At 50.3% G+C, this 24689-nt stretch overlaps 3 protein-coding genes across 4 annotated transcripts; 1 reads left to right on the plus strand and 2 right to left on the minus strand.

Moving 5' to 3' along the window:
• Positions 1–14: 14 nt before the first annotated feature.
• Positions 15–3345, minus strand: slc35g2b (solute carrier family 35 member G2b). The gene is made up of 2 exons (XM_052054416.1): positions 3148–3345; positions 15–1556 (listed from the first exon to the last, which is right to left on the minus strand). The coding sequence occupies exon 2, from the start codon at positions 1522–1524 to the stop codon at positions 280–282; it is 1245 nt and encodes a 414-aa protein (XP_051910376.1). The 5' UTR covers positions 1525–1556; positions 3148–3345; the 3' UTR covers positions 15–279.
• Positions 3346–6242: 2897 nt separating this feature from the next.
• Positions 6243–7957, plus strand: LOC127593152 (gastrula zinc finger protein XlCGF8.2DB-like). Of its 2 annotated transcripts, XM_052054410.1 has the most exons (3): positions 6243–6384; positions 6568–7417; positions 7754–7957. In XM_052054410.1, exons 1-3 carry the CDS (start codon positions 6243–6245, stop codon positions 7884–7886), a joined length of 1125 nt encoding a protein of 374 aa, XP_051910370.1. In that variant the 3' UTR covers positions 7887–7957. The 2 variants fall into 2 exon arrangements, with proteins under 2 accessions (XP_051910370.1, XP_051910369.1); XM_052054409.1 differs by having other exon boundaries at positions 6568–7957.
• Positions 7958–9283: 1326 nt separating this feature from the next.
• On the minus strand, positions 9284–21872 carry csrnp1b (cysteine-serine-rich nuclear protein 1b). The gene is made up of 5 exons (XM_052053739.1): positions 21655–21872; positions 15203–15401; positions 13309–13568; positions 12934–13230; positions 9284–12707 (listed from the first exon to the last, which is right to left on the minus strand). The coding sequence occupies exons 2-5, from the start codon at positions 15381–15383 to the stop codon at positions 11781–11783; spliced, it is 1665 nt and encodes a 554-aa protein (XP_051909699.1). The 5' UTR covers positions 15384–15401; positions 21655–21872; the 3' UTR covers positions 9284–11780.
• Positions 21873–24689: the final 2817 nt, after the last annotated feature.

Here is a 24689-nt window from a genome sequence, read left to right on the forward strand (position 1 = left end):
AATTAAGTAAGCAGGACTCGACTCGAACAACCTGACTGCGAACAGAGAAGAGCTTGTTTTCAAAAGGCACACGCAGTGCGGCCAACTTTATGACTCGATTGCCGTATTCGGGAAGTTGTGTTCCTGCTCCGTTTGTTTTTCCAAGCGCTAGATCTACGCTACTTTCCGTAAAAGAACGAGTGAATAGCAAAGGAGGGCTCGCAAACGTCACAGGGATCCCAGGGACCCCAGTTTGAGAACCGCCGCTGTAAAACAAAGACTGGGAAGGACACAAATCTCTCATTTGATGGGCGAGTCGAGGATCTCCTGGTAATCCTGCCGGACGGCCCTGCTTACCCGGTACAGCTTGAGTCCGGTGAGCGCGAAAACGCTGATCATGATGACCGAGCCGCCCAGCACGTCGTAGAGCGACGGGATCATCCTCAGCACGATGAGCTGCAGGAACATGGCCACCACGATCTCCAGGTGCTGAACGGTGCTGACTAAGGCCGGGTGGAACTTGTTGAGGGCGTAGTAGACGCCCAGGAACGCCACGGTGGAGCAGATGCAGATCCCGATCAGATAGCCCCAAGTCTCGCCGTCCAAGGGAACGATGGGCTCCTGCATGATGAACATAGTGGAGGCGCCCCACGCCGTGCCCGTCCAGCCGAAAGTGAAGAGCGCGGTCCACATGCTCACCCGCTCCTTGATAGCTCTGTAGACGATCATGGAGAGCGCGGCGGTCAGGCCGGCCATCACCGTCATGGTGTAGCCGAAAGCCTCCTTCCAAAAACCCAGCCTGGACTTGTCTTCGTCCGCCACGTTGGGCACCGTGACCAGGCACAGGCCGAAGACGCTGCCCACCACCGCCACCACGTCCGCGTACGCCAGACGCTCGTCCAGCAAGAGGAACGCCAGCACGGCGCTGAAGACGGTGGTGGAGGCGCGCCACATGATGGTGCCGTTGCTGGGCGGCACGATGGCGAAGGACGTGTAGGCGCACGTGATGGAGATGACGTTGCAGGCGCCGTAGAAGAAGAGACGCAGTCGGTAGCCTTTGGGTCCGAAGGGAGCCTCGCGGCGGTAGAAGACCACCAGGACGGAGAGCACTTGGATCACCGAGCGGATGAAGAGCAACTCCAGGGAGGGCACCTTGGAGCGCTCCGCCGCCAGACGGGTGATCAGGGCCACGCAGCCGTGAGCGACCGCCGCCCCGAAAAGGGCCATCCAGGTAGCCCTGGAGGCCAGCGCGTTGGCCTCGCCGAAACTGGCCAATTGACCGCCCACCCCCTTGTCCCTGGGGGTGCCGGCCGGCTTGGCCTGGGTCTCCAGCGTTCCAAACAAAGTCCTGCCGCCTTTGCTCTCAGTCACCAGCCTCTTCCCGACGTTGGCTTCGGCAAAGGCGCCAAAGTCTTCGAAGGAAGGGGCGTCGTCGTAGCCCTCGTCACCCGGCTGGGGTAAGTGAGCGGCGTACTTTGCCGTCACCGCGTCGGGGTGAATCTTGACCCGCTTTTTGGAACCGTACGGCAGCGAGGGCGACGACATGTCCGTATGGGTTCAGGAATCCAAACTCGAGCCTGTAGAGATGCGGCGGGAGATCATTAGGACAGTACAGACATACGGTACAGTTAAGCCCTGAATATGCGCAGTTCGTCCTTCCACCCTCTTCCGCTAATATGAGGTAACGTTGAGGCAGCAAATTCAGCAGGGAGCCCAAGCCTCCCTCAACCCAGCCACTGTGTCCAGTTCTTCAGGGAGTCCTGGGTCCTCATGGGACTCATCCCGCCGGGGTGTGCACAGAACACCTCGCCGGCCAGGGCCCAGGGGTCCAGGAGGCATCAGAATCAGATGCTCGAGCCCCCTCAGCTGGCTCCTCTCAATGCGGAGGAGCAGCGGCTCTGTTCTAAGCCCCTTTCAGAAAAGCGTGCTTCTCGCCCCATCTTTAAGGGCGAACCCGGACATCCATGCGGAGGAAACTCTCAAACTGCGCTCTTTGGGGAAGGATCTCAGACCCGACGCTCGGCGGTTTAACATTTGCAAATGCACCGAAATTGAGACCGGTTTGAGATGGTTGAAAATGTTGAGCCGCTGCTTTCAGTACCGGCGTGCGGCATCTTGAAGTGGGGAGGGATGTTTCATTTCATCAGGCTTGTCAAAGACAGTCGAGGGCCACATTTGCATATTTCTTCCCTTGTGCAACCTCGCCCACGCACAGAAAAAGAAAGAAAAAAATAGCACAGCTGCTGACATACTTAAAAAATGAGATGAAGTGCGTGTGTCAAGCTCAACCAGATCCGCCCTGCCATCATTTCTTTGGGGGGGGAAGGGGGGGGGGCACTCATGCAAATCAAGTGAGTCAACATCATATTTCCTGCTACATGGATTTCTCATTTTCATGTTGTCACAAACAGCCGATTTCATTTCAACTCATGAAAAGATTGCCCAACTTTGTTATGCTCCACCCACATGAATACATGAACACCTTTCTGACTAGGAGTGAAAATGAGATCGTGTTCATTGCATCATTTTTCTTTTCTTTTCGCAAGTGGTCATAATATTGTGGTGTTTTGTCTAAGGATATATGCCACGCAGCCTCACGTCGGCAAGTGGTGTGAGGCTGATTCAGGGTGATGGGGGGGTTGACATTACGTAACAAGAGCGCGCACACACGCAATACCAATGCGGCCCATTTAAAGCATGGCGACACAAGTAGATTAAAAAGGTCGAAAGGCTAAAAAGCTAATGTGAGGAACCCCCCCCCCCACACACACACACACACACACTCCCCACTCTCCTCTTTCTTTCCCTTGTGACACGTGATCAATAAACGTTCTGCGTGCCTTTTAGGACATGACGACCACAAGGGGGCAGCCACAAGCCATCATTCGCCTCCGACACGGTGTCGTTGAGCTCTCGCTCGATTAGAACACACGTTGGCAATTATCGATTGCTCGTAACAATCTGAATTATTGTTATCGAGAAGCAAAACCACTATCCAGTACTTAAAATGTCAGCCCAGCGGATTTGCGTATAGGAACAAAAAAGGAAAGGATGCATTGCTTTCTAGGAGTCATGAATCAATTTTCCACACACTCTTTATCAGGTGGTCGTATTTGCCTTGTTTGGGCGTGCGAGGGGGGTGAGGCGGGAACTGAAGAAATGTCTTACCTTGTATTCTTTAGACTGCTTCGTGGGTCATAAAAGAAGATTGAGCGTCATTTGTCCCCACGGCCATTTCTCCTGCATCTTCAAGCCCTCGGACTGGAGTGGAACGCGCATCTGAGAGGCGGTGGGGGTTGGGGCGGCATCGAGACGAACGCTGGGTGGGTGCGCGCTCTCGACGCTCCCAAACGTGGCGTTCGTCGGGGATGATGAAGCTGAGGGTCTGCTGCTGCTGATGCTGAAGATAAAGATGGAAGGGAGGAGGGGAAGGGGACCGGGGGGGCGGGTGCTTGTCGTTCCTCTTCCTCTTTCTCTTTCTGCGCCCGCTCCAGCTTGACGGAGTTGAGGGGGGCTTTTTGATGACGAAATAGCCTGATTAGTGGAGAGGGTTCTTAACGACCACCATCTTACTCAACTGCAGATGGGGAAGGTCACCATTTGAACTTTATTCATTCATTCATTCATTTTCCCATCCGCTTATCCTCACAACACACACACACACACACACACACACGCACGCACCTGCCCCTTCTGTTTGCATCCCTCTCTGGGTAAACAAAGTCCTTTTGCCTTGGAGGCCTGTCCTCTCATGCAATCACCGTCCCTACCGGCGAACGTCATCAGGCCACATCTGCTGGCGCGCACGCTAATAACCACTTAATGTCGTGCAGTAAAACCAAAGATGGCCGCTGATGTGATGGCACATTAGTAATTCATGTCGTCTCGAAGGGAGGGGAATAATAGTTCCCGTTTGCTGTCTGGCCTGACCTGATAACAGCACAAGTGTGTCTCCCCAAAACAGAAAACGGTGACTCATATTTTTGAGCCGAACTACTGCACAAGGGGGGGAATCGTAAAAATAACAGCGTGACGTGGGTCGGGACGTGCTAATAATATCCAAGTCGAGGCACATCATTAAGTACATCCCATGACATCCAAAGCAACACGAGTCTGACTAGTCGAGTGAAGACCTCCGCCAAGACCCGAATTGTTGATGTTATGGCTCAGTCTTGAGTTGATGAACAGGCGACAGCGACAGGTGGTTGACTCTTTCTGATCTGTCCTCTGGTTTTGCCTCATATCTTCTTAAACGTGAGCCACGCCCGCTGGATCCATGACAGAAAACGTCAAGAGGCAACAAACAAACATCACAAATCTGCCTGGGATGCCTTTGGGCGTTGTTCGGGGGTTGCAGCATCAGAGCTGCAATGCTTGTAGCCTGAGGTTGTAATGACGACCTAAGACCAAAAACAAAAAAAAAAAGGCCTCCTAATGAATTTAGGCCTCGCGGAACGAATGTAATTACAACCTTGGAAAGCACACCCAGCCACTCGCTCTCTGGCTGCGGTATGTTTTCTGCATGTAGCACAACACTAATTTGGCTCACGGCGCATTCATAGCGGCGATGCTTTTGCATTGTTATTCAGCAGGATTAGCGGGAAAAACAACAATATGAAACTGCGCCCTTGTGGCATACTGGCATGTACAATGGAAGAGCAATTGTTTGATGCACTGCTGAATTCAGAAGTTCATTTTCCTGATTTGAAAAGTGGAAGAAACAAAACGATCATGAATTGTCCCCCGTCTGAATTTGACATGACATCTCTCCTTGTGAAGTGAGATGATACAAAATGGACTAAATCCCCAAACAGCTACCTTCAAAATGTCATCATCTCTTCCCCTCCACATGTGTCTGTTTTCCACTCTCGTGCGTTCATCTAAGCCTCAATTTGTCACGCCGCAGCGACAGGCGTGAGGCGGTGGTGCTGAACACGATGCTGGTGCCCGAGAGCCTGAAATAAAGGCGAGATGACAAGCGGGTGCAGATGCGTCATCGCTTCCTTCGAAACACTGGCAACATAATAAAGGCGAGAGAGAGAGAGAGAGAAAGGAGCACGAGGCGATGACGCTGAAGCTCTGTAGTCGTTCCGGAGGTTTCTCCCCAAGCCTTGGGCTAACAATGTCGCAAAGCTAAAAGAGCAACGGGCGGGCAAAAACAATCTCATGTCTGTCATCATTTTGGGTTTCACGTGTTGGATCGCGGTCATTTAATGCTAATAAAGAATTTTGAGAAGGCATTCCAATCATAAAACAGCAAGGCATTCCATTTTGTGGAGGGGGTAACATGACTAGATAGAAATATGCAAATGTGAGCTCTTCTAGATGACGTTTTTTTGGTGAACATCTTAAATGTAAACGAGTCAAATGTAAACTGTGTCTCAAATCAGTAATCGTTTTTGAACAATAGGTGGCAGTGTTTACGCTGCCAACCACCGTTCAACATGACTTGGCTAAAGAAGAAGAAAAGGCGGAAGTTAGGATAGCATTCAACGCTTCAAGTGGACTACTGAGCGTCAAGTGTTGTTGTTGAGCTTTCTGAATCACCGTCTTCTTAATGTTGAGGAAGTTGGTAAGGAAGTGTCTAGTTGCTCACGCCGACAAAATAGTTGCACTTTTCCAAAAACTGATATTCTCGTACGAGAGCGAAAAAGAAAATGCCCTCAACATAGCTCGAGTATACGTTTGCAACACTGAAATTGTCTTACGCTTTGAAGGCCATCTTACAAATTAAACTTCGACCTAATGTTATCGAAACAACGTTTTGTTCATCTTATAAGAGTGTGCAAAACGTTACGCTAATTGTGCCCGTTTTGCAAAGAATAAACAAGTGAGATCAAAACACGATGAAGGCTATGTTATGACTGGAGTTTACGAGGTTTATTTCGTTATTATAAAAATGTTCCATTTGCACCAAAGTTAGTTTACCGTCCTAACAACGGCACGATCGTACTGCTAAATATAGGATGATGTGATCGCGTTTACTACAAGTTAATTTGAACTGTATGCGGATAAACACATTTACACTGTAAAAAGGATATGCTTTTCTCCCGTCATTTTGTGGCTAAATTAACCATTTCTGTCCTCGTGCCTGCTACCACTGCATATTTTTTTTAGCTTGACCAGTCTGACGTAATTCAAAATTTCATAGTTCATCATACTGTGTTTGTTTCGCCTGTCCTGCAGACGCCCGGTAGCCGATAGGTCATGGGGAAGCACTTTTCAGCCCTCTGCTGCAATTGGTGGAACATACCAGACTTCAGATGACTGATGTCCCCATGAAGAGTGAAACCGAACCACTCGAGGGGTCGCAGAATCATTTGCACAGTCCAAGCGGAGGATCACCAGCAGACAACCTCGTTGCTCCACAGTCAGACTGCGGCGGCATGGCAAAAGACTGTGAAGGTGACGACAAATAGTTGAAATGTTGTGAAAAGAAGACAACGCTTTGCAGAAAAGAAACCTCACAAATGTATACATTGTGTTACCCGTTCAGTTTCCAGACTTTTTTTGCCCCTAAACGGAGTCACGCATATTTAACCTGTTGGCGCAATCCAAACTGTATTTGTGTCGCTCGTGTTCTTGCAGACATCCAGCGGCTGACTGGCCATCAGGAACATCCACAGGCCCGTCACGTTAAAGAAGAAGGGGGAGCTACGCAGCCCTCCCACTTTAAGAGCGATGAAGATGATCCACACCTCCCCCACGTTAAAGAGGAAGAGGAGGAGTTTGATGTCAGCCACTTGCCGCTGACTGTCGTCTTTGTCAAGAGTGAAGACGACAAAAACGAACTACCCGAACGGTCGCAGCTTCCTCGTCACAGTCCGAGTGGAAAAAATTGTGGACGAGCGCCACCGGGCAACCTCTTAGCTCCTTTATCAGACAGCGACGACATGGACGAACCTTTAAAGAGCGACAAAGTCTGCGAAGATGACGACAAACGGTTGGAATGCTCTGAAAAGGAGACGAGTGTGAACGGGCATAAAAGGCCTTTCAGCTGCTCGATTTGTGGTAAAAGGTTTACCCGGAAGCCAAACATGGTCGCACACGTGAGAATTCATACAGGAGAAAAACCCTTCAGCTGCTCAATTTGTGCCAAAACATTCACTCTAAAAAACGGCATGTTAAAACACATGAGAACCCACACGGGGGAGAAACCGTTTAGTTGCTCGGCGTGCAGCAAAACATTCTTCTTTAAACAAAGCTTGAGAACGCACATGAGCAAACACGTTGGAGGAAAACGCTTTAGTTGTTCAACTTGCGGTAAAACCTTCGCTCAAAAGATCAGCATGGAATCGCACGCGAGAACACACTCCGGAGAAAAACCTTTTGTTGGCCTGTTGTGCGATAAAACGTTCTCTCAAAGTCCACATTTAGAATCGCACATGAGAACACACGATGGGGAAAAAGCTCTCGTTTGCTCGTCGTGTGATAAAACCTTCTATCAAAGGGGACATCTGGAATCACACATGAGGACGCACACGGGGGAAAAACCTTTTCTTTGCTCGTTGTGTGGTAAAACATTTGCTCAAAAGGCGCATCTAAGATCGCACGCCAGGACACACGACGGCGAAAAACCCTTTGCTTGCTCAGTTTGCGGTTCGACGTTCTCCCGGAAGGAGAGCGTCAAATCCCACATGATTATCCACACGGGAGAGAAACCCTTCAGTTGCTCATTGTGCGAGAAAACGTTCTTTTTTAAGCAAAACTGGAGAGCACACATGAAAACGCACACGGAAGAAAAACCTTTTAGTTGCCCGTTCTGTAATAAAACATTCTATCAAAAGGGACATCTGGAATCACACGTGAGAACTCACACGGGAGAAAAACCCTTCAGTTGTTCGATTTGCGGCGGAAGCTACGCTCATCGCAGCAGTTTGGCCGCACACATGCAGACCCACGACTGAGGCGGGACAAATGTTGGACAAGTCCCGTGGAAATCACAACTGAATTTGTATTCTTGTAAAAACCTGCAAATTCCATTGTTTGGCACGTGGAAAAAAATAAAGCTGAACAAAAATAATTGTCTTACAAGCACTTTCGTGTTGGTTTAATTGCGGAGGGTGACAAAGCCCATGCAGTTATCCTTGAAGGTCAGTAGGGGGCGGTCACGCGCATATCATTTGGAACGCAAGTCGAAGAAAATGGGCCTTTTGCATCCAATAGCACATCAAAGCCAATCTCGTTTGAAATTTCTACAGTTTGTTCATGTTGAAAGTAAGTAAAAAGGCGGCGAGGTGCGGCCACGCGCCGCCGTAGTTTGGAGGTGACCTGCTTTATTTAATTTTTTGAAATAGTTTTTTGTGAAAGCGAAACCGAGAGATTTCTTAGGGTGCAATGTGCAGGAACACGACAATAATTAAAAAAAAACGTTTTTTTAAAACATCTTTTTTACCTAGACCCGCGCGATCGACTTGGGACCAGTTCGGGAACATAAAGCGCTGGTCACAACAAGGACCAGAGGGCAAATAAAACAAATAAGAAAAAGCGCTTGCACAAATGGCAAGGGAGAAAAATATAGAAGGCGAATACAAACAAAAAACAATGTATCCAAAATACACGCAAGAAAGCCCAATCACAAAACAAAATCAGTACTTACCACACCATGCTGGCCAGACCGAAAACACAACCGTGACAGTAGAAATGTATTGATAAAACACAGACAACTAAATCCTAAGCAAACAAAGTCCAAAGTCGCAAACAAAAACCACGACTGACATAACAGCAGCAAAAAGCAACAATGAGCCGACAATGAGTGGTCGGGCACAGGTGTGCGGCTGCAGGGGGAGCCCTACAGTGCCACCTGCTGGCCCCAAACCGAATCGTGGGTTTGGGGCCAACACGGGAGAAAAACCTTTGAGCTGTGCTGTGGAAGGTTTGCTCATTCAAATGTTTTTCCTGCTGCGCACATGCGGGCACAGCGCGAAAGGAGAAGACATTTTTTACAGTAGTCCCGCTCAATACGCTGTATCGTTCTGACGGAATGACATTTTTTCTGAAAAGCTGTCGATGCCACACTTGGGACGGAACTCGGAAGCAGGCCTTCATTCATGTCGAGAAAGTCGTCCGCCATGATACAACGTTACTACAGCGGACAGCTCATCATCTTATCAAGTTACATGGGGCATGAAAGGGTAAGTGAATACAAAATTAAATACAACAAATGAAAATGTATTTTAGCAAATTACTTAAATGGACCTTTCGTCCTCCGGCTTAATGCGAACATTATCGACCGTTGTAACTGGATTTCCTTGCGTTCTATTATTGCTGTATGTTTTTTATAAATTGCAAAATAGCACAGTGCCATTTTAAAAAATTGTCTTTACTGGGAACATATTAAAATGATACATACACTTCAAGCTGTCATTTAAAAAGCAAAACAGGAGTCAAGCATTTAGAAAACATTTTATATTTCGAGGGACAGGCTCTCAAAATGGCTTGAATGAAAAGTCTGTCAAACAACAGGTTGAATTAAAGTGGGAGCATGTAAAAAATAAAGCAGCTCTTGTTTGCTCTGCGGGAGCATTGAAGCAGAAATATGTACATAAACAACAAAGGCTTGAAAAATGTACCCCCCCCCCCAAAAAAAATGTAAGACACGTTCTTTGAAGCGGAGGTATAAAAAACGCAGTATGCTTGCTTAATACATGACATTGATCAACACTTACTGTTGCCGTTTCTTCATGGTTTTGTACAAGCACGGCATCATCGGATGGAATTTTAAAAAATGAACATAAAAAAGGCAAAAGCAAATACAATTCCAAATTGCTGCACTTTTCAAAAGTCTACAATTCTAATCCAGACCTCACCAAGCCTGCATGCATGATGTTGGCAATTCGAAGGTGGGGAAGCTTTGGGTGGATGTGGCGGGTTCCCCACCCCTGTTCGAAAGGGACGTGGAGACAAAGCTGCCGGAACAGCTGCAACACTGAAGCGTGTATATGTACATGGGCTCTCCAGCTGCCCGTCACATGAATTCTCCCTCACTGTTGGCAACAGTACTTTAAAAGCGCCATCGTATTGGCGAATTGTCCCGAAAGACTCCCCGGAGTGCCTGACGACCCATCAAGTGTGAAGTGAAACCGAGCAAATAGTATTTTCTGAAAATGTGAATTCAACCGAATTGTGACGTCACAAAATAGCCGGCGAGGGCTGCACAGGACCGACATTTGTGCAGTCTGGTCGCAGAGATCGTCTCAGAAGCGCCGATAACGCTACGAAAAGTTTAAAAAAAATATAATAAAATAAACTGCTGGGTAGACACTTCCCGTGGGAAAACGTCATCAAGTTGGCAACATGGAGTTGGGACTCGTACGTCATCAAAACGCGCCCAGTCACACGAAAAAAGTTGAATTCGACATTTTCATGGGAAGGGAACCTTCCTCGCCGCAAAACGGCGTCGTTTTCATCTGTTTTTAACTCTACATCTTTTAGAAACATGGAAAGCGTTTTCAACAATCTGCTCCTTCAAAACGAGGCAACTTTTTCACATCGAGAGTTCCGCACACATGATAAAAATTGTATAATATATACAGTTTTTATCCGGCAATCTCCCCCCTTTTTCAAATGCTCTGACGCGACTCACAGACTTCCGAGAAAAATTCAGAATACAATCAAATCGATCCTTTTTGAGCGTCACACCTCTGGCTGTGAAAAATACTTCACACCATAAATGTAATATAATTTCTATATCTTGCCCCCCCATTGAAAAAAATCTGCTTAATAAAATAGTCAATTTGTCAGTTTCATTAGAATTCTCTGTCAGTCAACATAAATTAGTTACAAAATATTAGTCCTTTCTCTATGGTTACATTACATAGGCAGAAATACAACAAATGCCATAATTTAGAGATTTTTTTGTTGTTTGTTTCAAGGGAGATTCCACAGTTTTCTTGCTTGGCTTCCACAGCTCCATTTTTATTGCCAAAAGAATTAAATAACATAACTGTTGATATAATAAGTTAGTCAGCAAATAGATATTAAATACTTTTCTGATGGCCTTTTTCCGATAAGGATTCCTAAAAAGTAAAATAAAATAAAAATGGGAAATGACGACGATTGCACTTGACGGTTGTGAAAGAAATGAAAGGAAGCGCAGTGCTTCTTGAGTGGAAAATAAATAAGAATCATTGCAGGAAATAACTTATGACAAAAGCCCCGACCCCCCCCGCCCCCCAAAAAAAGTACAGCTTTGTAATAGTTTGAGCCAAGAAAATCCATCATTTAACGGTTGACTACACAGCCCACGCGACCAAAATGATGCCTTTTAGTGCAGCTAAAGTGCAGATCAAGCGGGATTTTTCTAAAAAACTGTTGTACCATGCGAGCCTGCTAGCTAAGGGATTCCACGCAAAAAAAAAGGGGACCCCCCCCCCTCAAGTCCAGGACGTGGAGGAAGGCAATGGCCTCCGAAAAGCAAGAACAAAAGAATCCCTGAGGTGGACATTCAGCTATGTTGTCACGGCTCGTTCCGCTTCCCGTTCTTGGGTTCGCTTGCGAGTTCTCTCGGCGCAATTTGGTGTCGGCGACGCCTGCACGCGAGCGCCCAAAGGACAGTTTGGACTTCAGACAATGAAGGAGATCACGGCTTCCTCCATATTGCGACGGGTACCGCCAAACACCCTTATAAAAAAAACTATGCACAACAGTTTTGGCTGAAAATTCAGGATGAACCTAAAATGCACTTTACAGTTGAACTGAAGCGGACATTCCGGAACCTTCTGAACTGTTCCCTTCCAGAACTTGTCGTCCAACTTCCTTTCCACCGGAAATAGCCCAAAGGTTTCGTGAGCAGCGTCCATCTAGAGTCCAACTTTGACAGACTCCATGACAGACATCTTGATGGCTTCCTCCAACATCTGATTGTCCGTAAAGGTGGCGGGCGGCTCCGGGACGGACTCGGAGAGGCCGATGAGGGATTCCAGGAGGCAGGCGCCCGGCTCGCCGGCCGCCGGCAAGCTCGGGTAGCTCGGCAGCTGGAAGTGGAAAAAGTTGTCCGTGTGCTCGTACTCCTTCAGCGAGTTGTAGAGCGAGCTGGGCCCCAGGCAGGGGAAGCCCTCGAAGAACTCCAAGTCCGACTCAGAGGACAGGCTCGGGTCCAGGTCGTAGCCGGACGAGCGATCGACGGTGGGCGAGGGCGTGTGCGGGACTCCGCCGCCGCCGCCGCCGGGGAAAAGGTTGGCGTTCTCGTCCAAAAGTTCCGACGCGGCCCGATTGTCTAACGGCGTCGCGTCGTCGTTCCCGTCCGCAAAGTCCGTTGCGCTGAAGCCCTCGAACGTCTGCGCCGCCGTTTGCCGGGAGCGCACGCCGCGATTGGCGGCGTCCCCGTTTTCCGCGTCGTTGAAGCCGAGGAGGCTGCTCAGGCCTTTCTCGTCCGGCGGCGCGTGCCGCCCGCATGGGCCCCCGCCGCCCTCGGAGTCGTCGCTCGGGGCCGACGAATCCGACGAGTCCGTCATGTCGCTGCCGCAACTATTCTCCCCTGCGCACGCTAGCTCCGAGCCGAAGGGGAAGCCGCGCGCGGGGGCCGGCGGGGCGGCGCCGGACGTGACCTCGGCTTCCGCCGCCGCCCCTCGGCCGCCGGACTGCTCCTCCAGTCGCTTCTCCAGCTCCAGCTTCATGACGGTGTGGATGTAGTGCGTGTGCACCCGGGCCGAGTTGAACTCGATGCGGCCTTCCGTGTTCCCGCAGCCGTCCTTCGTGCAGCCACACGGGAACGACGAATGGTCCATCTGTCGGAGGAACAACCCGTTACTCGCCGATACCTTCCTTCCCTACCTCGACATTATTCGTTGACCAGAAGCCTTCTTCTTACCTGCCCAATAAAAGGCTAGCATAGCGGTAGCCGAGCACTATTTGTCGCTCAAGAGCCGCGTGCTAGCCCGACAAAAGGCTACCGCTACTTAGCCAACTCCGCGACTCGGCTAACGGAAGCCCAAATCGTAAATGTTCTCTCACCTGACACTTGATGCCGGCGAGGCTGCAGCCGCAGGTTTCGGGCTCGCAGAACCCCCGACAGTCGCAGCCGCAACGTTCCCGGGAGATCCTCAGCTCGTGCAGCTGCCTCTTCTCCTCTTTGTCGACCTTCTTGACGCCGGCGGCTTTGAGCAGAGCGTAGCGCCGCTTGGACGGGTACGGTTGGAGGAAAGAGCCCTCCTCCAGGTCGGCGCCGCTCACGTCCACGTCCCGCTCGGGGATGTCGTCCACAGTCAGCCGCTCGGCCTCTTCGCTGTCCTGGGTCCCGTTCTTGGTCAGCTGCGGAAGACGCCACGGGTCAGCGGGAAACCCGAAGAAAACCCCTTCATCCGCACGCGGTTGGACTTCTTGGCTCACCTTTAATTTAAGAGCCTCCAGCTTGTCTTCCCGCAGCCGGCGGAGCAGTTTCTCCCGGCGCAGCAGCCGCTGCTCGGCGGCGAACTCGCTCAGCGTGTACGTGCGGCGCGCGCTGTGTCGCGGCGTCATGCCGAGGGTGCAGCCCCCTCGACTGGGCACGCTGGTGAAGCCCTGGCACCGCGGGAACAGGAACACGGTCACCTGGTCAAAGGTGACGTTGCTCCGTCGCGCCCGCTTGCATTTCTTGAGGATGGACGTCGCTGCGGAGGGGCGAAAAGAAGAGAGGCATTTCTTTTGACGCTGCTTCCATCTGCCGCTAGAGGGCACAATATCCCTTCAGTTGAATTGGCAAGCTCGTTTCGGCGTCGGAAAAAAAAAAACATCCGCACAAATCAACCAATCTGGGCAATAAACGCTGAAGGCTTCAGAGGGAGTGCAAGGGGGAGGGCGGGGGGGGGGGGGTGCAATCGCCGTAAAATGACACCTTTCCCACAACAGTGCCGTATGGGTAACCATGCACGCAAGTGGAAGTAAAATTATCGGATGTTTCTTAGAAATTCCACATCCTGGAACCAAGCCCCCCACCCCCACACCCCCGCTCTGGAAATACATGACTACACTCCACATGTGCTGGCTATTATCTTTGAGTACTGGGGGTTTTCTCCGCACTGTCACCAAATTCCTGGAAGCAACAGCAATGGGCGCACTTGAGGTAAAGTCCACTCATCTGAGGACTCTGCGACGGGGCAGACAAGAAAAGGTCCAAACAAAGCCAAGAGCTCTTTTGTTTAGGGACTCATGTATGCAAGTCAAACTCAAACTTCATAGTTTCATCACATACTGCTCCATTTGAGGTTCTTTGCCCTTATAATAACTTTTTAAAAATAAAATTATCAAGGGGGGGGGGGGGACGGTTGAGAAGGCCATCTCTGGAGAGCTGAATTTATGAGCGCCTTCCCATTCCTTTGCTCCGACACACCAATCTGCTGGTGGGCTTTATGTTTGCACGCCTTCCTGGCCGCATCGCACGCCCGCCGGGCCTCTTTCAGCACCTGTGCTGGGTGCGCGGCCAAGCCTTCGCACAACGGGCCTTGTGTGTTCGCCGGCGCTTTGGCAGGCGGCCAGGGCCGCTCTTCCTGGAAACCTCCTTTGCCCTCATCACCTATAGCGACAACCCCGCTCCCCCCATCCCTCCCCACCCGGCTTTTACAGGAAAAAAATGGTTTGGACCGACTCGCATAGAAGCGAGTAAAAAAAAAAAAAAATCTAACTCATCATTGCGCCACATGTCATTAATGAACGGGAGGTGTGCACTTGTTATTCTTTCGTGAGCTGGTCCCATGGCGGGTTAACGCGAGCCAATTTGATCCGAGGTCTCGTTACTTATGTCCACTGCATGCCGCACTTCTGAAAATACCGCTTGTTGGAATCAAGGTGTTCACTGCTTTCTTTTTGGGGGGGGGGGGGGCAGTTTACAAAAACACCACCGCGTGACACATCGTTTAAAAACAAATGAAAAAAAATGAGCACAGGGAGTCTGAACAACTGATTGATTTTCAATTCAAACTTCTTTCAAACTCTGAGGATCAATAGAATGTGTTTTGCTCCGCGCGTTCGCGTGGCCCGGTACCAAATGGCCCGCGGCCAGGTTCCCGGTTGTCCTCAAACGGCCTCTCGCCGAACCTTGGGACAGACCAAAGCGAGGAGTCGCCGTATGAAGGGATTCAGCCCTTTGGCCCGCTTGAAGGCAAGAAATAAAAGCGGCATTTAAGCGTTTCATGGGCTGCCAGCGGATAAAATTCCTTTCACCTCCCTCCCGATTCTGTGTTTTTATGACCGGGGCCTCCGCGGAGCCGTAAAGACAAACTATTTTCCGTCGACCGACCGGACTCACTGTTGATATGCGTTGCCGGGGAGCCGGGGTCGCTGGGGGTGGAATCCAGGGTGTCCGAGTAGCAGCTCTCGCCCTCCGAGTCCCAGGTGGAGCAGGCCGACGAGAGCGAGGAGGGCGAGGGTGACGAGTAGCATGGGTCCTCGCCCGCCTCCTCAAACTTCCTCTTTAGCAGCCCGCTCATAGCGCTAGCGTGGACAATCTGGAAGGAACACGACAAGGCCCTCCGTCAATTGAGCAGGCTAAAGATACATGCAGACTATTTTCCAGAAATTACAGAAAATACACGTCTCTGACTTTTGTTGGATGTTCTCTTTGGGTGTATTTATGCTCAAGTAAGAGGTTTCAAACAACAGCAATACCTATGCTAATTTCCGTTAGCTTGTCTGTGGAGTTTCCCTTGATTGTTAGCGCAACAAAAGTGAACTAGCTTAATGCTAACAATCAAGGCAGTTGTATGTTAGCATTAAGCTAGTTCACTTTTGTTGTGCTAACAATCATGGCAGCGATGCCGTGTTTGAAAGTACTTTGAATCTAAACGGCACGAGCTCAAAAACCTCTCAATGGGAGAACTGAAGACTTCACGTTCAGAGAGCGCAGATTACATCCAAATATGAGAGAAACCAAGAACTAGGATGTTTCAGATGACATTCCATACCAACAAAATGTGTATCTTGTATGACTAACCTAAGCGAACGCAATACCCGAGTCAGAATTTCAGTATTGGTTACGAGGCCGTACATATAACATCATCGCCCTCATTTATAAGAATTCAGTGAAAAAGACAAAGTGAGGCAGCAAGTGAGTCCTCTGCTTGTAACCTTGAATAATCGGAATTAAACCGAGGACCCAGTCATCCCATTTTGTCCCAGAAGCATCACAAAATGAGGACGATGCAGCCACGTTCACATTGTAAACTAAAAGTCATCATCATAAAAGAAATGCAGCTTCTCACACGCAGACGCTGCGTGTGAATATATTGTGAGCGACCCGCGCTTTGCCCACGTGAGTGCACGAGGAGCCCATCTCCTGCTGCCTGCAGCCGGTCAGCCACAGGAAGTCATCAATCAGCCTCCATTTGCATAAGTCAACAACGAGCAAAGCCATCGTCGAAATCCCATCTTGGCCTTCCCACTCAAACCGACTCCTTCCCCCTCGTCTGGCTTTTAGACGCGCTCCCACGTGACACCTTTGCAGACAAAGACGTTCGCCCTTCTTCCTCTTCCAAGATGCTGCGCTTGCGCCTAGCGTTCCCGTGAGAGGGAATGCTGCCTCAGCGATAAAAACAATCAATCCTCGGAGAGACGCGCGCATGCACATCCACACACATCCATAATAAGAGCTCTTGACGAGGGAATGCCATTTCTTCTCCACTCTCCCAAAACATTGCTATTAGTGATGTTCAAATGTGCACACCGACTCATTTTGAGCTAATTGCATGCGAATCAATGTGAATTGGACACTTCACATCCGAGTATTTAAGCGGCGCACACACGGGTACTTTACACGGCGACAATCAGACCTAAATTGAGCATTTCATTCCGGATCGAAGCAAGCCAGCAGATGTGAATAAAAGAGGATGTGGGTTGTGTTCTGGGGTGGGGGGGAGGAGACGGGACAACAAAATGATTGCCAAATGGCAACACCATTTATGACGCGTGCCATTTCAGTACAGATTTTAGCCAAGATCATGCAAGTTGATTTTCTTTTGCGGGCCACAGAAAATGATGTGGCGGGCCAGATCTGCCCCCGGGCCTCGACTTTGACACCTGTGAGTTAAGGGTTAAAGTGGGACATTGGCACATGTTAGAATTTCAGTTTTTGTTTTCCAGAAACAGCCCAATAACTGACGGTGAGGGCAAAGGAAAGACTTTTTTTTTTTTTTTTTTATACGACTGTCTATAAAGCCGTCGTTTGACAATGTCCTTGGAGTGATGTCTAAATCACTTGCAGCTGTTTTAAAAGGGCTTTCTGGAAAGCATTCCTGTTATTTTTGGTCGGGAGGAGTGGGGGCGGGGGCATACCTGCTCTTTTGCTTATTGTTTGAAAGCAGAAGTGATTATCAGGGGGCTAATTGCAGGGTTAGCATTGGTGCTAAGCACGTTGGCTATTCAAGACAAAGCCAATGCCAAGCCAAGCTTGCTGGGAGGCCGGCGGATTCTGAGAAACCTTGGCGTAAGCGCTCGTCTAAACAAGATACCCCCCCCCCCCCAAGTTCCTAGAAGAGTGTGACCTGCATGCCGCCTGTGTCATATCAGGCTGTGTTATGCAAGTGCGAGCGTTCTGCCCGGCGCACGAGAGAATTCATATTCACCTTGGCGCCTGCGGACTGCCTGCGGCCTTTCAATTAACCTGACGCGTATGTTTTGGAATGTGGGAGGAAGGCGGAGGAACCAGATTCGAACCCAGAACCTCGGAACTATGAGGCGGGTGCGCTAAGCACGAGTACAATGTGCGGCCTGATGGGGGCAGTTATGCAAAAAAAAATTTTTTTTTAGATGGGGTGGGGGCAGTCGACCCTCCAACAAGGATGAAGTAGAGAGGCTGACAACCCTTGCGGGGACTTCCGCCGCTCACACGATGAATGAATCACCTTGAGACAAACAAAAGGGGGCTTGGCGCGCAGAGACCACCTCCGTATGAAAAAGCCAAGCGCATGATGCGAGCCGGGGCGGAATCAAGAGAAACCATTTTTTTAAAAGCAAAAAACAAACAAACAAAGCTGTGGGGTGTCCTCCGGGGAGCGCATCGCGCCGGCTAAGCAAAGTCTTTTTAATTAAAAGCTGCAGTGAGCCAGAAGGGAGACGGGAGGAGGAAGAGGAGGGGGAGGAGGGGGAGGGGTGGTGTCAGAAGTGGGTCATTGTCTCTTGACTGCAGCCTACCTGACACATTGATTTACTAATCCTGTTCAACGGGCAGAAACAATGGGGAGAGCTTAATCCTAGTTTGTGGTCAATGTGGGAAGACAACAAGGTCTCCACTACTTCTCTGGAGTCCACCGATGACGATGATGATGATGAAGAAAGTGTGGCAGGAAAGTAGGAGTCATCGAGGTCTCACCAAGGAAATCAGTGCCTGGAGTGGCAGCGCCCCGCTAAATTATGCATTGCTGTCATTCCATCAGTGGCGGGATAAAAAGGGACGCGCTCACTCAAGGGGGTGGGGGCGGGGGCGGGCTGGAGAAATCTTAAGAGCCCGGCAAGATTTGTCACGAAAAGGCACGACACAGATCCAATCGAGAGGCACCGCCATGTCAGTCCCACCCGACGATCAAAATCGGCCAAAAAAAAAAAAAAAACCCATTGAAATAACTGAAATGAATTATTTGGGGAAGAAATTTCCAAACGAGAACATTTCCAAACTTATCGTTTGATATGAAGCGGAGCTGCCACTGTATATGGCATTTGCGCCCAGGGACGAGAGAGCCGAGTCAATCCGGCAGCGCCGTTGATCCAACAGACCCACGAGACACTTGACTTTGTCCCCTTTGTGCTGCCTTGTCCTGCCCTTTTGCAGCTGATAATGAGAAAGTGTGTGAAAGGGGTGGGGTGGGGGGGGCAGCCAGTAGCATTTAGGTGGCAGACTGACAACCCGGCACAGCCTCCGTCTGTCTTCCTGTCCAAGTGAGTGAGTGAGCGATTGCTCATAAAAGTTGAGACTAATGAAGCCAGGAGTGTGCGTATGCGTGCGTGTGCAACATGTCAAGGCAGGTTGGAGGTGGAGGCCCACCTCTCAAAGTCGTCCCATAGGAAAGACGGCAGGCCCAATTCCACAGACGCTTCCGAGAAAGCCAAATTGCCGCTTTCCAGACGCACTCGGGAGAGGAGACGTTGAAAAAGGCCAATATGAGCGCAGCCACTTTGTCCTCACAAGGGTGGCGCCGGAGCCTATGCCAGCCGTCTTTGGGCAGTAGGCGGGGGACACCCTGAACCGGTCGCCAGCCAGTCGCAGGGCACACAGGGACAAACAACCATCCGCGCTCACACTCACGCCCAGGGACAATTCAGGGTGTTCAATCAGCCCGACATGCATGGGTTTTTTTGGGGGGAATGTGGGAGGAAACCAGAGTACCCGGAGAAAAGCCACGCAGGCCTAGGGAGAACATGCAAACTCCACACAGGGAGGCCGGAGCCGGAATGGAAGCCGGTACCTCTGCACTGTGATGTCGACACGCTAACGACTCAATTAACGGGCCACCCGATCCAATTGTTAACGTCCGCAATGATGAACTTTCTGACGGACGCATTAGCCCCGCCCACAAATTCAATGAAAGTGGAAGCGTCGTCATTTCATGGGGCGGAAATTCTCGGCCGGCGCTCCCGTGTCGTTCCGGTCGGAGCCCGCCAGAGAAACATTTTGTTCCCCTTGCCGGCGCTTTCCAGAAAGGAGAGGTACTGGGAAAAGGGAGGGAGCGCGGCGCAAAGCAAATAAATAATGTCGTGTCTCCAAAGCCGCAGGAATTCCTTCTCTGGCAGCGGCGCCGCTCGAGCTGTAAAGGAGCTCAATCAAACACAGATGTGGGATTTTTTTTTTGCTCTTCTTCCTCTTCTTCTTCCCGGGCTCGGAAAGTCCGACGCGGCACCGGGCGGGGGCGCGCGCGGGACACACCTGACTGGGGAATTAGCCGCACGTGGAGCTCACATGCCACTTTTAAAGCTGAGCCACTCGGGAGATAGTTGAGGTGTGTTGCGTGCGGAGGATGGGAAGACGGCGAGGAGGACGACGAGGCGCTCGCCGTGCGTTCGCAACCCGCATACGGCATGCCATTCCAACGCGCCAACTTCAAAATGAGACATTTTTGCCTCCACCTTCCCCCCCCCACCCCCGACTGATACCAGTACTACAAAAAATGTTTTTTCTTTTGGAAAATGTCGAAATGAACAAATCAGACAAATGACTGAAACATTGAAGATAATTCATGAAACAACATTGAAAGGAGGATTTGTCGCTCCCGTTGGCTTCACGGGTTGAGTTCGGAGCCCAAAACGGGACGAGGCAGATGGAAGCTGGCTGCCGCTGTGTGTTAGGTGGGTCAGTGTGGAGATTCCTCCTCCCCTTCCCTCCCCTCTTCTTTCCAAAGTACAAAAGAGAGGTGGGGGGGGGGGGGCGAAATGAAGCAAGGCAACCTCGCTTGAACCCAACGCCGCTCCCGCAAACACTACGCGGAAGCGCGTCCTGAACGAGATGGGTTGCGTGCGCGCCCTCGGTCAAGGATTGACCTTTCGTCACGACAGTATACGCGTAGCCCGCTGATGGGAGGTCGATATGACGTCAGATATGATGAGATGAGCCTTCAAATGCACCATTTCTCAGTCCATTTTAAACCATTCACATTTCTGGAGAAAAAAAATTTGACAAGTTGCACAGAATGCGAAAATTCAGATTCAGATTCACATGAAACTTGACAAGCAACCAATTGAAGCCATTCCACTGACTGACACCCTTGAAAAAAAATTCGACACATCCAAAGCAATTCTACGCCAATGGCATGTCGACTCATCTCTGGGAAATCAACCCAAATCATTTCTAATACTAAATTAGCATTTCAAATCATTTCTCAACCAAGTCGAACAATCGACTCCAACGGAGGACAAAAAAAAATATTATATTTACAACTACGTAAAAAACTCCCAAAGTGACTCAGGGCCCACTGGTGGTGTGCGGACCGCACTTTGAACACCCCTCATCAGCAAGCGTTGTCCTCGTGTACTGAATTCCCCCAAATTGGACCGTCCGAGCTACTTGCTAAGCATTCTGGAGAAAGTGGCGCTTGAGTGCGTGGGAGTAAAAGCACAAGGAATGGAAGCTGTGTCAGTAAACAAAGGAGCATTCTCCTCCCGCATGTATCAATGTGTGTGTGTGATTCCAGAAAGCATGATTTCCAAAAATGATCCGGGTGAGGTCGCGCTAGAGACGCTTTTGAAAAGTGCTTCCCACATACAATGAGGCTCCAAACTAAAAACAGAATGCACATTCAAAAAAAGAAAACAGGCGGAGGGTCGAGGTTGAAGAAAAGCGAACGGCTTCGATATAAAGGCACAAATAAAGATGAACGAGTGGATGGCGGAGTGGGGGGGGACAATGAAAAGGAGCGAGGCAAAGCGGGGGGGGGGGGTTAAAAAGGCTTTTTTTTCTTTTTAAATGGCAGGAATGGCGTGCGGGTGACAGCGGCGCCGTTAGCTTTAGTGCCTTGCGCGTGGGCACAAAGAACGCCGAACTAACAGGAAGCCTCGTTACGAAGGGGGTGATTATGACCCCGTGCAATCTCAATGACTGATTGGGTTCACCTGTGACGCAACCCCAGACCCCCCCCCCCCTCTCCGCCTGTCTTTTCCGTACTTTTAGAAGCAAAAACAATTCAATAAATTAAACCAATGCGTGATATAGTAGCTGACGTCAAGGCGCGCGCGTTCTGTAGAGCACAATGGAGCACGCACGCACGCACGCTTACTCACCAGCAAGTGTCCGACTGTCCGATCGGCATGAGCGGCGTAGGATGCCGGCGAATTAATCCGAACGAGTGCGTGAGAAAGCAGAGATCGCCGACGACTGCCTCCCCGCGGACGCGGATGCGGACGCGGACGCCGAGCTCTCACGCGGGCCTATTGTCTGCCTCCATGCGGCGAGAGCGCGTCCTCTTGTCTGGAGCACGGCGGCGACTGGCTGGGGCTTTTCTCTCTTTCTCTCTCTCTCTCTCTCGTCAGTGGAAAAGTCCCTCCCGGCGTGTGGCTGTGACGCAGGCCGTGACACAGAGCAGAGGAGGCGGCCGACGCCGCTTCCTGCCTCCGCCTCTTCCTCCCGCTGCGTGACTGGATTACGCGCAGCACCTTGCGGGGGGGGAACAGATGCATACCTGGCAACTCGTACGCTTTAGCCATAGTTCACACGGGTTTGGGGGCGAGGGGGGGATCATAACTTACGTATATGGCCCTATCGCACAAATCAAACAGATAATGCAGGAATCCAACTGTGAACACGGTCATGCCAGCAAGTAGAATGATGATTACACATGAAGCAGACATTCTATTATGGAGATCTACAAGAAATAGCATTGAAAATATCGTGTGTGTGTGTGTGTGGGGGGGGGGTGCCGTTATTTTGACATATAAAATGCTTTGGTATGTTCTGAGGATATTTCTGGTACTTTATACAGGTTGGCGCTCCGAAAAGTTGACAGCTATGCAGATGGGATGACGTCATAGGCTGAAGGATTCGGTGGGGGGGGGGGGGGGGGCGACAACTCCAAGAAGGCCCGAGAGTTGGTCACTTCAACCAGAAGTCACAATGTGAATCACGCCCCCCCCCCCCCCCCGTTTTACGTCGTTGTGAATTCCCAGAAAAAGTGTTCAGCGGTTGGCCAATCGCTCACAATGCTGATGTTTGCCTTGGACATTGACGAAAGAGAAAGAACTAAAGAGGGGGTGGGGGGGACCCCAAAACAATGCGGACGCAGTTCAAAGTTAAATGACCATCGTTTTTAATCTTTATTATGCACAACCAATGATGGAATGCGTCTCCGCTTAAAAAAATGTTCTAGTTCAGAAATTTCTTCCGTAACCAACGATTTTCCGAGGTACCACTGCACAGTATGATTGGCGGCTTGCGCCGGCTTCTTGAAACTCTTCAGTTTTCCGCATTTCATTTCACGCCGTTGTGCCGGTAAATGCAAACTTTCGTCACTTGCCAACACTGACACGGGCCGTGTTGCAATCGCAATGGCGTGTGACTCAACTTCTTTCCACTGTAACCATAGACAGTGACCGTCAGCTACCTGAGGAAGGAAAGTGGAATGGGAGCGTTTGTTGACCTCACATTTTGTTTTGCACCTACGGGGATTGACAAGATAATAAGATCTTCAAAGCCGTGGCATCAAATTCAATTGCAATGAATGCCAAGTGCACCCGCGTCACTTTTTACCTGTCCGAGTCCATTGAATGTTCCCGCTCAGTGATGGGAACGCATGACAAACTTTTCTCTGCAGACAAGCGCACACACACACACACTCTCTTGCTCCTGTTGCATATTTACAACTCAGTCAGTCTTGGCGACTTTTCTTTCCTTCCCGCTCGGCCCCGAATGCAGAAGCAGCAGCGGCACTGGTTTGGTTCCGCCAAAGTCAACACAGGTGCTCCGCTCCTGAAACTTGTGTACACAGAGTTATGTTCATTGTTTTGCTGCTAATGGGTGGGGGTAGGGAGGGGGGGATGGGTTCTGAGCTTTGGGGCCTTAATTATCAGCCTCAAGCAGAGACCCCCCCACCCCCCCCAAGCCTCCACAGGAGGCCAGCCAAGCACATCCAGCTGAGTGACAGCTTTAAGTGTCCCATTAGCACTCCTAAAAGTAAATGATGGATGTCTTCCTTGTGTGAAACTGGCGACAATGTCTGTATGTGAGGGGTCCCCAACACCCCCCCCCCCACCAACCCATTAAAACTCATTCGGCAGCGTACCGTGGAAAGTTTGAGGAGAATTATTCGCACCCCGAGAAAAGACAGGGAAAAAAAGGGATCTTTGACCATTCCTCCTTGCAGAATTTTGGATTCCGCATCTGGTCAACAATTTTGCGTCTGAGAGCTGAGAGCCGGCTTCCACAATTAAAAGCAAAGAAAAAGAAAAAAAGAATTCAGGCCTGTTTGGACAGTGGTGGTGGTTCTCCGGCAGTTTGTGTTTCGGTGTTGCCGGCAAGTCTGAGCGTCCAGACAGACCCCACCCATCCAGCTTCCCCGACTCTCCCTCCACTCCCAAATACACAACAATGAGCCACGCACGAAAAAAAAAAAAAAACCCGCAGTGGACATGAACAATTAGCTCTGTGTCCGACGGAATATCCAGACATTGGGATTATTGCTTCCGCACTCAAGGAGAATTATAGCGGGCGACACATGTGCAGCAATGTTGTTCGGGCACCCCCCACCGCTGCGAGTTCTTCGCTTCGGTTTGTTTGTTGAGGTGTCCTCGGCCAAGTCCTGCCGAGATAAACAGGAAGTGTAGAACTCCAGTCCTGTTTCATGTTGCCCTCTAATGTTGCCCATCAGAGCGTCTTTAAAAATGTTTTTTGATAAACAAGGAAGAAGTTCCAGGGGACAGAACGGCTTGCGCGCTGACCCTCCCTTACACAACTTCTGAGAAAAGAAGCAGTGTGTCGGGTGGGGGTTGACAGGGGTGGGGGGCCGGGCTGCCGAAAAGCCAGCGAGACAGGCGACCCTTCTCTTTGAAAAGTGTGCCAAAGAGTTGACGGTGGAAGACGACCTCCGACCCGCCCCCTCCCTCCGAGGAACACAATAGCGGTCTTCAATGCTTTCCATCTGCGGCCACCGAATGCACGTGTCGCGCCGTGGCCGCGTTATCGTTTTACGGCGTCGTAAAACCGTTCCTGTTGTGAGTGCTGGGGCACTCTCGGCGAGTAAAACGGGTGTCGCTTGGAAATCCCTGAGCGGACAACCTGAAACAACAGTTTTGATTCAAAGCGGGGGGCGGGAAAATACCGCATA

Source organism: Hippocampus zosterae, chromosome 20 (genome assembly GCF_025434085.1).
Source record: "Hippocampus zosterae strain Florida chromosome 20, ASM2543408v3, whole genome shotgun sequence".
NCBI classification, from domain to species: domain Eukaryota; kingdom Metazoa; phylum Chordata; class Actinopteri; order Syngnathiformes; family Syngnathidae; genus Hippocampus; species Hippocampus zosterae.

What these genes read in the sequence shown, in the direction of transcription:
- csrnp1b (XM_052053739.1), bottom strand. Translation starts at nt 15,383, where the DNA reads ATGAGCGGGCTGCTAAAGAGGAAGTTTGAGGAGGCGGGCGAGGACCCA. An exon ending in CCCGGCAACGCATATCAACA is followed by an intron (nt 13,569 to 15,202) that starts GTGAGTCCGGTC and finishes GCCCCTCCGCAG; the next exon opens with CGACGTCCATCCTCAAGAAA. An exon ending in TGGAGGCTCTTAAATTAAAG is followed by an intron (nt 13,231 to 13,308) that starts GTGAGCCAAGAA and finishes CGTCTTCCGCAG; the next exon opens with CTGACCAAGAACGGGACCCA.
- LOC127593152 (XM_052054409.1), top strand. Translation starts at nt 6,243, where the DNA reads ATGACTGATGTCCCCATGAAGAGTGAAACCGAACCACTCGAGGGGTCG. An exon ending in CATGGCAAAAGACTGTGAAG is followed by an intron (nt 6,385 to 6,567) that starts GTGACGACAAAT and finishes GTGTTCTTGCAG; the next exon opens with ACATCCAGCGGCTGACTGGC.
- slc35g2b (XM_052054416.1), bottom strand. Translation starts at nt 1,524, where the DNA reads ATGTCGTCGCCCTCGCTGCCGTACGGTTCCAAAAAGCGGGTCAAGATT.